This window comes from Schistocerca gregaria, chromosome 8 (assembly GCF_023897955.1).
Source record: "Schistocerca gregaria isolate iqSchGreg1 chromosome 8, iqSchGreg1.2, whole genome shotgun sequence".
NCBI lineage: Eukaryota > Metazoa > Arthropoda > Insecta > Orthoptera > Acrididae > Schistocerca > Schistocerca gregaria.
Genome location: NC_064927.1, coordinates 496,616,828 through 496,634,398, shown reverse-complemented (window position 1 = coordinate 496,634,398; position 17,571 = coordinate 496,616,828). Strand labels below are relative to the sequence as shown.

Here is a 17,571-nt window from a genome sequence, read left to right as displayed (position 1 = left end):
TGTTAAACACTGGTGCGACCTGCGCAATTTTCCAATCTGTAGGTACAGATCTATCGGTGAGCGAGCGGTTGTATATGATTGCTAAGTAGGGAGCTATTGTATCAGCGTAATCTGAGAGGAACCTAATCGGTATACAATCTGGACCTGAAGACTTGCCCGTATCAAGCGATTTGAGTTGCTTCGCAACCCCTAAGGTATCTACTTCTAAGAAACTCATGCTATCAGCTGTTCGTGTTTCGAATTCTGGAATATTCCATTCGTCTTCCCTGGTGAAGGAGTTTCAGAAAACTGCGTTCAATAACTCCGCTTTAGCGGCACAGTCGTCGATAACAGTACCATCGGCACTGAGCAGCGAAGGTATTGACTGCGTCTTGCCGCTTGTGTACTTTACATACGACCAGAATTTCCTCGGATTTTCTACCAAATTTCGAGACAATGTTTCGTTGTGGAACCTATTAAAGGCATCCCGCATTGAAGTCCTTGCCAAATTTCGGGCGTCTGTAAATTTTATCCAATCTTCGGGATTCACCAAGCGCCTACGGATATCTGCGACGCTCTGGTTTTCTGTCAAAAGAAACTCCGTGACAGTTTTCTGTTTGGAACACCCCTCCGTTACAGAAGCCATTTTGAAGGCTGCGTATAGCACCGCCACGGATCGGAACTTCACGAAACTGTAGCGGCCAAAGTGTGAATATCTCACGGTGTGCCAAAACAAATTCTGCATTTGTTACCCAAACTCGAGGAGATAAAATGTGTTGCATTGCTTTTTGAACAACCCTCGCATTTTCAGTAGAGAATAAACCCACTGCTACAGACGATAAATGGTGGAAGCACTTGTTGGCTTTTAGGTATTTGTAACGTTTGTGTTACTTTTCAGTGGAAGACTGTTACAACTCACGCACAAGGGACTGTTTGCAATGATTGCGTGCGCAGCCTTTGGTCAACCGCAGGCCTGATTCACATATTACGGGTAGAGGTTGTACTCAATAGCCGTACCAAAATAATAATTGGCTCCTTCTATCGACCCCGCAAATGATATAATAGCTGAACGATTCAAAGAAAACTTGAATCTCATTACAAATAAGTACTCCACTCATACAGTTATAATTGGCTGAGACTTCAATCTACCCTCGGATTGTTGGTGGAAATACATGTTAAAAGTCGGTGGTAGACAGAAAACATCTTCCGAAATTGTACCAAATGCTTTCTCTGAGAATTACTTTGAACAATTAGTTCATGAGCCCACACAAATTGTAAATGGTTGTGAAAACACACTTGACCTCTTAGCCACAAATAATCCTGACCTAACAGAGAGCGCCATGACGGTCACAGGGATTAGTGAACACAAGGTCATTGTAGCGAGGCTCATAACCACATCAACCAAAATCATTAAAAATAAACGCAAAACATATCTATTTAAAACAGCAGATAAAAATTCGCTTGGTGTCTTCCTAAGAGAGAGTCTCCCTTCCTTCTATAGTTATCATGTAAGTGTAGACCAGATATGGTTCAAATTCAATATTACAGAATCGACAGCAACAGATAATTCATTCCGCGTAAGTTAATAAGAGACGGGACTGATCCACCATGGCACACAAAACGCGTCATAACACTGTTGCAAAAGCAACGAAAAAAGCATGACAAATTCAGAAGAACGCAAAATCCCCAAGACTGGCTAAGTTTCACGGAAGCTCGAAATTTAGTGCGGACGTCAATGTGAGATGCTTTTAACAGTTTCCACAATGAAACTATGTCTCAAAATATGGTAGAAACCCCAAAGAGATTCTGGTCGTATGTAAAGTACACCAGTGGCCAAAAACAGTCAATACCGTCACTGCGCGATAGCTATGGAAATGTTACCGACGATGGTGCCACTAAAGCGGAGTTACTAAATACAGTAATTCCTTCAAGAAAGAAGACGAAGTAAATATTCCAGAATTCGAAACGAGAACAGCTGTTAGCATGAGTGACATAAATTTAGATATCTTAGGTGTTGCGAAATAACTCAAATCACTTAAGAAAGGCATGTCTTCCGGTCCAGATGATACACCAATCAGGTTCCTTTCAGAGTATACAGACACAATAGTGCCTTTCTTATCAGTCACACACAACCGCTCACTTGACGAAAGGTCTGTTCCTAAAGACTGGAAAGTAGCACTGGTCACACCAATATTCAAGAAGGGAAACAGGAGTAACGCACTGAGTTACAGACACAAACCACTGACCTTAATTTGCAGTAGAATTTTGGAGCATATACTGTACTCGAACATTATGAATCACCTTGAAGAAAATGACTTATTGATACATAACCAACACGGGTTCAGAAAATATCGCTCTTGTGCAACGCAGCTAGCACTTTATCCCCATGAAAGTAATGAGTGCTGTCGACAAGGGATCTCAGATCGATTCCATATTCCTAGATTTCCAGAAGGCTTTTCATACCCTTCCTCACAAGCGACTATTAACCAAATTGCGTATATATAGAGTATCGTCTCAGTTGTGTGACTGGATTCGTGATTTCCTCTCAGAGAGGTTACAGCTGGTAGTGATAGAGGGTAAATCATCGAGTAGAACAGAAGTGACATCTGGCGTTCCGAAAGGTACTGTCATAGGCCCTCTGCTGTTCCTGGTTTATATAAATGATCTAGGTGATAATCTAAGCAGCCCCCTTAGATTGTTTGCAGTTGACGCTGTAAGTTACCGTCTAGTAAAATCATCAGGCGATCAATTCTCATTACAAAATGATATAGCGAGAATTTCTGTATGGTGCGAAAAGTGGCAATTGGCAGTAAACAAAGAAAAGTGCGAAGTCATCCACATGGGTACTAAAAGAAATCAGATAAATTTTGGGTATACGATAAATAACACAAATCTAAGGGTTGTCAGTTCGACTAAATACCTACGAATTACAATTACGTGCAACTTAAATTGGAAAGACCACATAGATAATATTGTGGAGAAGGTGAAACAAAGACTGCGCTTTGTTGGCAGAACACTTAGAAGATGCGAAAAAACCACTAAAGAGACAGGCTACATTACACTTGTCTGTCCTCTGCTGGAATATTGCTGCGCGGTATGGTATCGTTAACAGGTAGCATTGACGGAGGACATCGAAAAATTGCAAAGAAGGGCAGCTCGTTTCGTGTTATTGCACTGATATGATTCGCGAGTTGGGGTGGAAGTCACTGAAACAAAGGCGGTCTTCTTTGCGGCGAGATCTATTTACAAAGCTTGAGTTCATCTGACTGGTTTTGTATTGGTCCACAAGTTTGTTCGCTTACTTATGCCACAACTGTCCGCATCGGTAGCTGAATGTTTAGTGTGGCAGAATGACGTGCAAGGCAAGGGACCCGGGATCGATTCCCAGCCAGGTTGCAGATTTTGTCCACTCGCGGTCTGGCTATTGCGTTGTCTTCATCATCATTTCATTCTGATCGACACGCAAGTCTCCGAAGCGGCTTGAACTGAAAGACATGCGTCCGGTGACCAGTCTGCCTGACACGAGGACCTAGCCAAGCTCACATTTCATTTCACCACAAGTTAAGACATCTGCATTGAGACACAAACGAGTTACTAACGACATTGCAAGCTAGGATTACTTTGACAGCTAAAGGCACTTACTTCCGAGGCTTTGGTATTAAAATGACGAGCTTGTGAAAAAAGCCAGACATGCATATCCTCCTATTTCCATCTGTTGCACTATAAAGTTTTTTCTTATTTTTTACATGATGTATAATTGGTTTGTATTGTAAATATTATTTGTCTTTTTACGATGGGTCTTGCCTAGGGAAAACTATTCTATCGAACGATTACCTCAATAAGTCGTATGGAGAATCAAAGTGTTTAGGATCTTTGGTAGTGTTGGCTCTGTCGCGTGGAGCGCGGGCAGAGCAGAGTCCGGCTGGAGTAGGGCGGTGGAGCAGGTGTGTTGTATGACGCTTCCGCATGTTGCCGCACCTTCGGGGTTTGGCAGCACGTAATTGCGCTCGACTTGCTATGATAGTTTCTGACACGGTGTCGCGGACGGGAAGCATTAGCTGGCGCACAACAAGAGCCCGTTTCGCCTGGTGACCGTGTCGAGAAGATGGCGCGCCAACATCCAGCTTCTGCAACAGCGACGGCCGACAATGAGTGACTGTCGCCACCTCCTCGATCGACGGCTTCAAACCTTCAATCAACCAACAAGGAAGACTGGAAGAACGTAAAGTTTTAGAGCTGTATAGCAGACCTCAGTTTTTCAAAGTGTTCAATTTGTCTCACGAAATTACAGCAATGTAGCATGAAACTTCGTTGCTCATTGTCCGAATTGCATTACCAAGCAGGGTCCTTTCCTTTTCCGGAAAGAACCTGAGTGTCGTTGAAATTCAAACGCCAGAATTAAAGTAATATCTTTAACCTTTTTCAAAATTAATTTCCACCAATTTCATTTGCATTTTTCCATTCATTTAGATGTAACCCTTTCCTCGCTCTTTACCGACGGATTAACTTCGGTGACGATTGCCTTTCCCAAATTTCCATTAGGTACACGTGGTTTTAATTTTCACTGTCATTAAGGTCGTTAAGTGAGGGGGAGGTTACAACTTCAACAGAGACGTAGATAGCGTGCCAGGCAAGAAATTGTTTCCTCTGGTAACAGGTGCCTCCTACAGGCTGGAAAACAAAGACGATTCTGACAACTCGTAAGACGCATACCGTGTTCGTTGATGGGGTTCGGTATGAGGATCTCGGTCCAGTTGCCCGCGGTGCCGCCCTGGCTGGAGGGGAAGGTGGTGACGGCGGTGATGCGGTGGCCGCGCTGCTCCAGCGCCCTCAGGTAGGTCTCCGCCAGCACCCACTGGCTGCGGCCCACCGACTGGAACAGCCCCAGCACCTCGGCCGCCTCCAGGGCTGGCTCCAGCAACCCAGGCACCACGAACAGCGTCAGCAGCAGGTGCGCCCTCGCCTGCAACCGCGGTGGACAGGACCGTGCGCACAGTAAACGCAACTACCAAAGCAAATGTCCAGCGTGAAGCGAAACTCGGAAAATACGTAGGTAAATAATTTGATGTGCTAACCCAAAGATCCATTTGTGTCATATATTTAACATCGTTGATATATTTTTGTTATTCAGTTAAAAAATTACTGGTGTCTGTATAGCTTTCTGAATATCGTCTTCGTTCTTCTATCCACCTGCATGTGAGGACTAGAGATGGGTAGTTCGCGAACGAATGGGTGCAAAGGAACGGTTCACCAAGATGAACGACAGGACCGAGGAACGAATTCCAAGGAACGATCTGTTCATAGTTCACTTGTGTCGTTGCGGTCTACTTGTAGTTCCCGGGAATGAGGAACGATCGGTTCATACTTCACTAGTTCACTTCGGTCGCGGCGGTCACTTGGGCAGTTCTCGTTCCAGCCTCGGTCGCGTGCTCGCTTCAGCCTCGGCCTCCCTCGGCCGCACTCGTCGTTCTTCGCATGACACGTGACTCAGCTCAACTGCCGACTGCTCCTAGTTAGTTCAGTATCCAGTTGCTCGTTTTGTTCACTGCGCTCGCCCGTTTTACATGTGTTCCAAACTGTTCTAGCACTTGGGTCTGGCTATTCAGCGTCCACGACCGGTAATCAAAAAGTATTTTATAATTATGTAAATTACATAAAAATTACGTTGTATGTAACAGGTACGCCTTTTCAGGTAACAAAAGGGGATATCAGCTCACTTCATTATATCGATGAACAGCAGATGACACACTTATAACAAGGCAAGTTTTTTTTGTTATTCATATGTTTTTTGGTTTCATCGACTTATTTTAGCAACTAACTTTCAATAATTTGCTTAATTTTTAGTGTAGGACAATTCATATAAAACGATTTTCGTGTATCTTTCATATACAAAACATTACATTTAGGAAGGCTCTAATTATTTTTAAGTTTGGCTGTTTCCAATTTGCATTACCTGCTAGTTTGGTTTCTTTCAACAACAAAAAGTCGGTTGTGGATAATTTTGGCTCAGTGAGAAAAGCGGTGCCTCTCCATTTGAAAAGACATAGATTGCCATAAAATCGTATTTACTTATTATCTCAAAAACATTTGTTCAGAAGGAGCTTTCAAACCAAAAACTTTATTACTGCGAAATTAATTATTATTATTATTATTCCTGCATTAACTTTAATAATGCAACATAAAAACCTAATTTTACGAAGCATGTGACGCAAGTATGATGAGAAAACAACATTTTATTTTATGCTTCCATAAAGTCTACGTCGCCTACGAACTCAGAGACCACGTGAAGTATATATAGGGTGTAAACGATTATTGTTTACAACGTAGCATAGCTATGTAGTGGAAGTCGAAACGAAGAATTTTATACAAGACACTTGTGGTCTACTAAGTTGGGAAAGAGTCACCAACATGTTTACAAGACTACATGTGCTATATAGCCCATGCGCGTCGAGTGAGATTTTCATGTTCTCTTCTCCAGCTCTCTACACATTGTCATCGATTGTTTCGCCATTGTTGCTTGCATTAGCTTGTTATTTCTTCACTGCCTAATTATTACATGTTTGTCTGTTTGTTGTATCTGCTCGTTACGGGCAACACATCGTCCGTAATTGGCGAGCAGTCTGTACTCGGGGCCGGTTTTCCGTGCGCCACCCTATATTATTTCCCTGCGATCAGCCACACAACGCTACAGTTGGCTAAACGAGAGGTTCTGCAGAATCACAGAAATTACTTCTAAAAGTGTGTAAGAATTCTTTAATGAACAAAAACTCTATACTCCAGGGGGGAGGCAAATACCCCCTCTTGGTGCCCTCCATCCTTCAGTCTCCTACACTACTAGTTTTCAGTCTTTCATAAGAACCATATACCAAGCACAAAGGAACGGTGAACGAGTAAAAATGAACGGTTTCCAAAAGAGAACGCTCAGCAGTGAACTAGTTCCCAAGGATGAACCAGTTTGCCCACCTCTAGTAAGGACGCATCCTCTTGCTATTGTCCGTTTGTTTGTAATTCATTCAAATCTACAGTTTCGACCCAATCTTGATGAAATTTTGCACACTTTATCTTCAGTACAGAAGAAGATCATTGTCAACATGAGATTTTTTAATCTGACATATATGTACTTAATATGCAAACGGCAAAGGTTGTCACCAATAGTCTCTAAAAGTCCTTGGCCGATTTACTTCAAGTTTCTACACGATCCTCTAATGAAGATTTGGACTGACGTAAGTTACATTTACTTTTAGTATACACTATATATATTAAAAAGAAATGTAGCAACGCTATCACAAAACATCTAAAAATATTCAATATACACGGTTGGGAAACTGTAATAACTTTAAACTGAAGGTGGTATTTGGAACACTGATTGTCAACCCATTGCGACTAGTGAATACGTCTGCACCTGCGACATTAATAAAAATCAGGTTCTAGACTTCCGGTTCTCGCTTTTGCAAATACTCACCATTTTTATACCAAAAGATTAGTAATAATAATTACATCAGAGTTTTTACAATTAAATTACAAATTAAAGTAATATATCTGTAATGCATAATGAACCTAAAATGGAACTGTAAAATACGTACTTTTATCATTTCAATAAATATAACCTTCTGGAAGAAATATTTTGACTCTTAAATTATGAGCATTTGCTTAATGAATAAATCTTTCACATACTTATTAACATTTTGTACAACATAAATACATATTTACATTTAGCAGAGGTGAAAGAGTCCCTGATTACTTAAAATTACTTACTATGTCCACAACCTGACTTAGAATTTGTATGGCGCTGCGGATTTTAATAATAATTTTAAAAAAATTGTGAAACAGGGACTAAAATATCCTGTAGGGTATATGTCAATGTAACAACAGCAAATGATCCATAAATTAGAATTTGATGTCATGTTTCTGTCAAATTCTTGAGCTTCCGCTCGTCCCACGTTCTATTGCCATGTGACGGTAATGTCTTCCACGCGGATTCTGGCACTGTAAGTTAAACTCGCGACAGCATTTACAGTCTTTCTACCACAATACACGTCGTTTGTTAAGCATTTAACTTGTCATTGATTTACTTCAATGTTTCATCTGAATGTAGAAATTTCAAGTAAATCGGCCAAGAACTTTAAAGTAATAGTTTTATTTTGGCTAACAGTAGGTGAATTTAATCATGCTTGAAGTTCTTATGACATATCTTCCATCATGTTCGTGCTGTAGACACTGTGATGTATCCCGACTCTGAATAATTTTTCTTTCCTAAGAACTACGTGCGTTCATTACCTTTCTGTCACATTTCTTCCTTTATTCTGAAAGGGATGCATTACAAACACAATATCACCAATACATGAATACGATGCCAAGGAGTCGCCGTACACAAGGACCAGCAGTGTTGCGCCAAACAAAGTGAAGTTCGTACAGAAGCCCACGTGCACCGTCTACGTGGAAGGCAACAACACTAGCTTTAGAATGAGGCAGGTTCGAATCCTGCCTCGGGCAAGGATGTGTTTGATGTCCTCAGGTTAGTTAGTTTTAAGTAGTTCTACGTTCTAGGGGACTGATGACCTCAGAAGTTAAGTCCCATAGTACTCAGAGCCATTTGAACCATTTGTAATTACGTAAACATGTGTCACTGACATAGTAAAAAAAAGTTTGTCTCTCAGATAGCTGTGTAATTCTGTGTTAGAGAAATATGGTATTGATGTGTGAAACTGAATAAGCAAATACCATACAAGGTAAGGCTCCTAGCGCTTGCCACAAACTTAGTACACAAATTAAGCATACTCCCCAGAGGGTTAATGCAATTATGACCTAGGATGATGAAATACACTCCTGGAAATGGAAAAAAGAACACATTGACACCCGTGTGTCAGACCCACCATACTTGCTCCGGACACTGCGAGAGGGCTGTACAAGCAATGATCACACGCACGGCACAGCGGACAAACCAGGAACCGCGGAGTTGGCCGTCGAATGGCGCTAGCTGCGCAGCATTTGTGCACTGCCGCCGTCAGTGTCAGCCAGTTTGCTGTGGCATACGGAGCTCTATCGCAGTCTTTAACACTGGTAGCATGCTGCGACAGCGTGGACGTGAACCGTATGTGCAGTTGACGGACTTTGAGCGAGGGCGTATAGTGGGCATGCTGGAGGCCGGGTGGACGTACCGCCGAAATGCTCAACACGTGGGGCGTGAGGTCTCCACAGTACATCGATGTTGTCGCCAGTGGTCGGCGGAAGGTGCACGTGCCCGTCGACCTGGGACCGGACCGCAGCGACGCACGGATGCACGCCAAGACCGTAGGATCCTACGCAGTGCCGTAGGGGACCGCACCGCCACGTCCCAGCAAATTAGGGACACTGTTGCTCCTCGGGTATCGGCGAGGACCATTCGCAACCGTCTCCATGAAGCTGGGCTACGGTCCCGCACACCGTTAGGCCGTCTTCCGCTCACGCCCCAACATCGTACAGGACGCCTCCAGTGGTGTCGCGACAGGCGTGAATGGAGGGACGAATAGAGACGTGTCGTCTTCAGCGATGAGAGTCGCTTCTGCCTTGGTGCCAATGATGACGTATGCGTGTTTGGCGCCGTGCAGGTGAGCGCCATAATCAGGACTGCATACGACCGAGGCACACAGGGCCAACACCCGGCATCATGGTATGGGGAGCGATCTCCTACACTGGCCGTACACCTCTGGTGATCGTCGAGGGGACACTGAATAGTGCACGGTACATACAAACCGTCATCGAACCCATCGTTCTACCATTCCTAGACCGGCAAGGGAACTTGCTGTTCCAACAGGACAATGCACGTCCGCATGTATCCCGTGCCACCCAACGTGCTCTGCCCTGGCCAGCAAGATCTCCGGATCTGTCCCCCATTGAGCATGTTTGGGACTGGATGAAGCGTCGTCTCACGCGGTCTGCACGTCCAGCACGAACGCTGGTCCAACTGAGGCGCCAGGTGGAAATGGCATGGCAAGCCGTTCCACAGGACTACATCCAGCATCTCTACGATCGTCTCCATGGGAGAATAGCAGCCTGCATTGCTGCGAAAGGTGGATATACACTGTACTAGTGCCGACATTGTGGATGCTCTGTTGCCTGTATCTATGTGCCTGTGGTTCTGTCAGTGTGATCATGTGATGTATCTGACCCCAGGAATGTGTCAATAAAGTTTCCCCTTCCTGGGACAATGAATTCGTGGTGTTCTTATTTCAATTTCCAGGAGTGTATATCACTAAAAACCTTCACTGTATCATTGTAATTCAAGAATCTTTCTAAAATGTTCCAAGTAGCGCTAAACAGTGCGTCTTGCTGTAAGATAATTTATATCATTACTTAACGGTAAAATTGTGCCAAGTGTCGTATCTATCGTCGTCCATAAGCAACCAGTGCACGTAACAGTGTCTCACGCTGTGGTGGATGGGTGGCGCACCTCTCCAAGTGACCACAGCACGTGGTTTCCACCGTCATGTCGGCGTAGCCGAAAGTGATAGCTCACCTCCGTTTACAGTGTTGGTTTGACGGTTGATCACTGATGTAGGTAATGGACAATTTCTTCTCTCGCACGGACTGACGGCATACGTACCACTGCGTTATCCAGTAACAACACGACAGCTTCCAAATCTGCAGCCAACACCTATATCGATTGTTGCCAATCCCATAACTGATCAGCCAAGTTGGAAGTACATTGTTGTTGTGGTCTTCAGTCCTGAGACTGGTTTGACGCAGCCCTCCACGCTACTCTATCCTGTGCAAGCTTCTTCATTTCCCTGTACCTACTGCAACCTACATCCTTCTGAATCTGCTTAGTGTATTCATCTCTTGGTCTCCCTCTACGATTTTTGCCCTCTACGCTGCCCTCCAATACTAAATTGATGATCCCTTGATACCTCAGAACATGTCCTACCAACCGATCCCTTCTTCTAGTCACGTTGTGCCACAAACTTCTCCCCAACCCTATTCAGTACTTCCTCATTAGGTATTTGATCTACCCATCTAATCTTCAGCATTCTTCTGTAGCACCACATTTCGAAAGCTTCTATTCTCTTCTTGTCCAAACTATTTATCGTCCATGTTTCAATTCCATACTTGGCTACACTCCATACAAATACTTTCAGAAACGACTTCCTGACACTTTAATCTATACTCGATGTTAACAAATTTCTCTTCTTCAGAAGTGCTTTCCTTGCCATTGCCAGTCGACATTTTATATCCTCTCTACTTCGACCATCATCAGTTATTTTGCTCCCCAGATAGCAAAACTCCTTTACTACTTTAAGTGTCCCGTTTCCTAATCTAATTCCTTCAGCATCACCCGACTTAATTCGACTACATTCTTTTATCCTTGTTTTGCTTTTGTTGATGTTCATCCTATATCCTCCTTTCAAGACACTGTCCATTGCGTTCAACTGTTCTCCAAGTCCTTTGCTGTCTCTGACATAACTACAATGTCATCGGCGAACCTCAAATATTTATTTCTTCTCCATCGATTTTAATACCTACTCCGAATTTTTCTTTTGTTTCCTTCACTGCTTTCTCAATATAGAGATTGAATAACATCGGGGAGAGGCTACAACCCTGTGTCACTCCCTTCCCAACCACTGCTTCCCTTTCATGTCCCTCGACTCTTATAACTGCCATCTGGTTTCTGCATAGATTGTAAATAGCTTTTCGCTCTCTGTATTTTACCCCTGCCACCTTCAGAAGTTGAAAGAGAGTATTCCTTTCAACATTGTCAAAAGCTCTCTGTAAGTCTACAAATGCTAGAAACGTAGATTTACCTTTCCTTGATCTAGCTTCTAAGACAAGTCGTAGGGTCAGTATTGCGTCACGTGTTCCAACATTTCTACAGAATCCAAACCTTCCCCCGAGGTCGGCTTCTACTAGTTTTTCCATTCGTCTGTAAAGAATTCGCGTTAGTATTTTGCAGCCGTGACTTATTAAACTGATAATTCGGTAATTTTTACATCTGTCAACTCTTGCTTTCTTTGGAATTGGAATTATTATATTCTTCTTGAAGTCTTAGGGTATTTCGCCTGTCTCATACATCTTGCTCACCAAATGGTAGAGTTTTGTCAGTACTGGCTCTCCCAATGCGATCAGTAGTTCTAATGGAATGTTGTCTACTCCCGGGGTCTTGTTTCAACTCAGGTCTTTTAGTGCTCTGTCAAGTACATTAAGCTCTGTCAAGTACATTAGAGACAATAATTATTCCGATCCATAGGTACACTGAAAATCTGATTGACAGTGCAGATAATTTGGGTGCACAATGAAGCCAAATGCCAGACCACACGTTCGAGATAGAATCACTCTTATTTGCAAGATTACAATTAGTACTTATAATCTACCAATGGATGCTTGATCAGTAAGACCTAAATGAGGGAGTGTGCTCCGTGGGATGATTAAATCCTTTCCATCAGATAACAATATAAATCGGTCACATAAGTCAAGAGGGCTTTATTGATGAGATGGTTGCCACGTTCATTCATGAGCATACTGTGTACCAGCAATTAATAGCACTGCAACTGCTGTGGTCACAACTTCAGCTCGCTTCTACCTGACAGCGCATAATGACGTACGGCAACACATCTCTGTCAGATCGAACCACTTTATTCGACTTCTGCCGACCTAAGCTCTCATACCTCAGCAGTCAAGGAAACAGACCACAGTACTTTTACTATCCTCTCACTATAAGAAAATCGAAACCTCGTAGCGTAAAACGACCTTCCGCCCACGATGATACTTTCACCTTATCAAAGACACACAGGTCTTGACGTCTCCGTCGTTTCTCAATCTCTCGCTCCTATATGTGACTGCGAAGTGTTGAACAACCTCATGGGGCCTAATCATTATTTCATACTGATCACTCTAGCGGCAGACTAGCGTTCTCCGTCCAGATAGCTCGGTCAACCCAAAGGAACTTCGACAATACCGATGGGAACAGAAACAGACCAGAATAGAAACCGATGCGACCAGTTTCGCACCCTACCTCACTGGATGAAGTATAGGGTTGAAGACGCAGTTCTGTCAGCCTATTGATTTAAGGTGGTTGCCATTAAGCAAGTTTAGCCCGCAGTGCGTCTAGGTAATTTATCTGAAATACTACGAGTTGACTTCAGAGAACTAAGATGCTTGAACGAATACCAAAGCAACTGTAGAAAGTCGCTGTGTGTCTCATTGACGGGCGAGCTGTGGGGGACCTATGGCGAAAAGTCGAGGGACTGAGAAACAAGAAATATACCTAAGAGAATCGGACATCTTCTATGTGGAAGAATTTGTGGACATAATCAACCCACTCATTTAGTACAGTGTACTTAATATATATGACCCCTCACGCTGTTTCGTTTGAATTTGGGGTGTAAGAGCGCTATCGATGTACCGCGATACAATGAGGAACTTCCTGCAGGTAAATAAGCAAACCTCTCACAACGCTTTCGGGATTGGCAGCATTTGTTACCCTATTTTTCCCTTCAGAGCCATTGCAACATTTGCTACTGTAACATGACATCCTCCTCTAGCATTAACATTCCTCAGCAGTAGCTGTCAAAACCGGTATTATTTTTCCATTTTTGCACAAGTCCATATTATTTCAGCTGCTTTCTGGGAACGTTCACATACTTTTATACACAATATGTTACATTTGAAGTTAAAATTTATGAAAAGGAATTACTTTATTTTCGATATTACAACTGATACGTACTAACGCTGAATGTACAGTTAAAATTTTTTTTCGAACATTTGCAATTCCGAATTGTTTGGCACACTTAAAATTCCTGTTATTAATTACGCAGTCTAGTACTGTTTGCTATGTTTACTTCTGGATTCATTCATGAAATAGTAATCGAAGTTAATAGAAACTCATTCGTCAAGAAAAATTGCGAACACCTTGGAATATTGTTATTACCTAGAGCGAAGTAGTAGTAAGCATGCTGTGATGTGATCGGACGTGTTTCCGTATTTTGGGCGAACAATGTAATTCCGGTTTTGTTAATGTGAAAATTCAAACGACTCTATGACATACTAAAATGTGACAAAATATATTAATCTAACAACAAAAATTCTACAACAAACTTCAAATTTATTTAGATCAGTTCAGTTATAAAGACTTAAAATGTGAGAATTTCAGCTTCTAGGAGCAGATCCCTACACAAGAAGAACTGGAACCAACTCTACACGAGAAGCTAAGTGAAGTAGAAACTTTATTGTAATCTTCGCTCCTCTCAAACTTTGCATAAAAGACTGCTTATTGAGGACGATAGCTAAAATAAGATAGGAGGGGGGGAAGGGGGGAGAGATTAATGTAACAGTCTTCAGTCAAATGTGCCCTAGCGAATCGCACTCAGTGACTACCAAAATCAATGTAGAGCACAGGAAATACTCCAGAAAAGGCATATGGTAAAGAACAATTCTACTGATTGTTAAAACATTACTGTAAATGACGCTGGCTGCAAGATGACTCTCCGCCCCCTCCCCTACTTGACATAATTATTCACGACGTATTGTGTTACTGTTCGCGTACAGGTCCTAGGATTTATTGGGGTTCGGGAGATAGTGAACGGTCCTAACGATGATCAAAAGTATCCGGACACCCCCAAAAACATACGTTTTTCGTATTAGATGCATTGTGCTACCACCTACTGCCAGGTACTCTATATCAACGACCTCAGTAATCATAAGACATCGTGAGAGAGCAGAATGGGGCGCTCCCTGGAACTCATGAACTTGGAACATGGTCAAGTCATTGGGTGTCACTAGTGTCATACGTCTGTACGCGAGATTTTCACCCTCCTAAACATCCCTAGGCTCACTGTTTTCGATGTGATAGTGAAGTGGAAACGTGAAGGGACACATACAGCACAAAAGCGTACAGGCCGATCTCGTATGTTGACTGACAGAGACCGCCGACAGTTGAAGAAGGTCGTAATGTGTAATAGGGAGATATCTATCCATCCCATCACACAGGAATTCCAAACTGCAGCAGGATCCACTGCAAGTACTATGACAATGAAGCGTAAGGTGAGAAAACTTGGATTTCAAGGTCGAGGGGTTGCTCATAAGCCACACATCACGCCGGTAAATGCCAAACGACGCGTTGCTTGGTGTAAGGGGCGTAAACATTTGACGATTGAACAGTGGAAAAACGTTGTGTGGTGTGACGAATCACGGTACACAATGTGGCGATCCGATGGCAGTGTGTGAGTATGACAGATACCCGGTGAACGTCATCTGCCAGCGTGTGTAATGCCAATAGTAAAATTCAAGGCGGTGGTGTTATGGTGTGGTCGTGTTTTTCATGGAGGGGGCTTGCACCCCTTATTGTTTTGCGTGGCATTATCACAGCACAGGCCTACATTGATATTTCAAGCGCCTTCTTGTTTCCCACTGTTTAAGAGCAGTTCGGGGATGGCGAGTCCATCTTTCAACATGATCGAGCCCTGTTCGTAATGCACGGCCTGTGGCGGAGTGGTTACACGACAGTAACATCCCTGTAACCGACTGGCCTGCACAGAGTTCTGACCTGAATCCTATAGAACATCTCTGCGATGTTTTGGAACGGTGACTTCATGCCAGGCCTCACCGACCGATACCTCTCCTCGGTGCAGCACTCCGTGAAGAATGTGCTGCCATTCCCCAAGATACCTTCAAGCACCTGATTGAACGTATGCCTGCGAGAGCGGAAGCTGTCATCAAGGCTAAGAGTGGGCCAACACCATACTGATTTCCAGCATTACCGATGGAGGACGCCACGAACTTGTAAGTCATTTTCAGCCGGGTGTCCGGATACTTTTGATCACAGGAGTCGGTCTTCCAACTGTGTGCTTTTTGTCCTAGTAACTGCACCAGCTCCCTACAATACGTGTATCAGGCAATCACCGATTGCATGCACCAAGTTTGGCATATATTACAACAATTAATGAACAACTAAATATGTTAACTAAATTGAACTGAAATTCAGTGGAAACAAAATAACAAATAATGTAGTCAACGTTGTGGCGAAGTTAAGTTGAATGCTGCATACCGTTCACTGAAACAACGGATTTATATATGATAGCCTTAAGTAAATTTATTAAATGCGTAGGGTTTTTCACATGCAGGTTAAAGAACTAAGACCGTTGCTGAGTGCAGTGAAGATTGGGTGAACAGTTGACGAGACTAGGCCGATCCCTCAGTTAGAGTAGCTGCCGTGAAAACAGAACGAAACCCTAGTTTCAGTCACGCGTTATTACTAAAGTTTATGTCCGCCTTCTTAGCTGGGGGGTAACGTGCTCGCCTCCCATACAAATGGGCTCGGGTTCGATTCCCAGCCGGGTTGGAGATTTTCTCCGCTCATGGACTGGGTGTTGTGTTGTTCTCATCATCATTTCATACTCATCACCGGCGCGCAAGTCACCCAATGTGGCGCCGAATGCAATAAGACTTGCACTTGGCGGTCGAACATCCCCGAATAGGGGAAAACGATGCTTTACACTCATTTCCACTGAAGTTTATCTGTGATGCTGCTTCTGTCTGCTGAAGTTTATCACGGCATAGGCTGACACTCGGGGAAAGTTGAGTCCTCCAGTCGCGAAAACAAACAACACTCTAAAGCAACGTGAGAATGTACAAGTCCCCAGGTGCTGTTTAAAAATTCCGACACCCGCAAACTTTTAAATTGCTGGAACGATGTAGCTGAATTGCCGTCCAGAGATAAAGCACAGCCCCTGTCAAAAGTTACTCAGACCCACCACCATCACCACCACCACCAGATACGACCTTGAGAAAACAATTGACCCTCGCGTAACCACGCCACGTTACACATATGTGACCTTCTTATAAACTTACATCAAAAGACGATCGGATCATCACTGAAAGTACATCATTTAAGACTGAATATATTGAAATCAGTGCCTCCCTACGCTGATCAATTTCTGATCATACTTAACATTCGTTCATTCATATTATGCTAAATATTAATGAAAACATGATCTGGTGCCATCACGCAAAACTGTTAAAATAAGCAAATTCTGGTGAATATATTTATGTATGTAAGAGTGTTGTACCAATATACAGGGTGTTACAAAAAGGTACAGCCAAACTTTCAGGAAACATTCCTCACACACAAAGAAAGAAAATATGTTATGTGGACGAGTGTCCGGAAACGCTTACTTTCCATGTTAGAGCTCATTTTGTTACTTCTCTTCAAATCACATTAATCATGGAATGGAAACACACAGCAACAGAACGTACCAGCGTGACTTCAAACACTTTGTTGCAGGAAATGTTCAAAATATCCTCCGTTAGCGAGGATACATGCATCCACCTTCCGTCGCATGTAATCCCTGATGCGCTGATGCAGCCCTGGAGAATGGCGTATTGTCTCACAGCCGTCCACAATACGAGCACCAAGAGTCCCTACATTTGGTACCGGGATTGCGTAGACAAGAGCTTTCAAATGCCCCCATAAATGAAAGCCAAGAGTGTTGAGGTCAGGAGAGCGTGGAGGCCATGGAATTGGTCCGCCTCTACCAATCCATCGGTCACCGAATCTGTTGTTGAGAAGAGAACGAACACTTTGACTGAGCTCCATGGTGCGTGAACCACATGTTGTGTCGTACT

At 43.3% G+C, this 17,571-nt stretch overlaps 1 protein-coding gene across 2 annotated transcripts in view; it reads right to left on the bottom strand.

The window, feature by feature from the left end:
* LOC126284857 (UDP-glycosyltransferase UGT5-like) overlaps nt 1-17,571 on the bottom strand; it is a 131,219-nt gene that overhangs the window by 49,963 nt on the left and 63,685 nt on the right. For both annotated transcript variants that reach the window (XM_049984092.1, XM_049984091.1), the window contains exon 2: nt 4,693-4,942. In XM_049984092.1, coding sequence (XP_049840049.1) covers nt 4,693-4,942 — 250 coding nt within the window. The remainder of the gene's footprint in view (nt 1-4,692; nt 4,943-17,571) is intronic.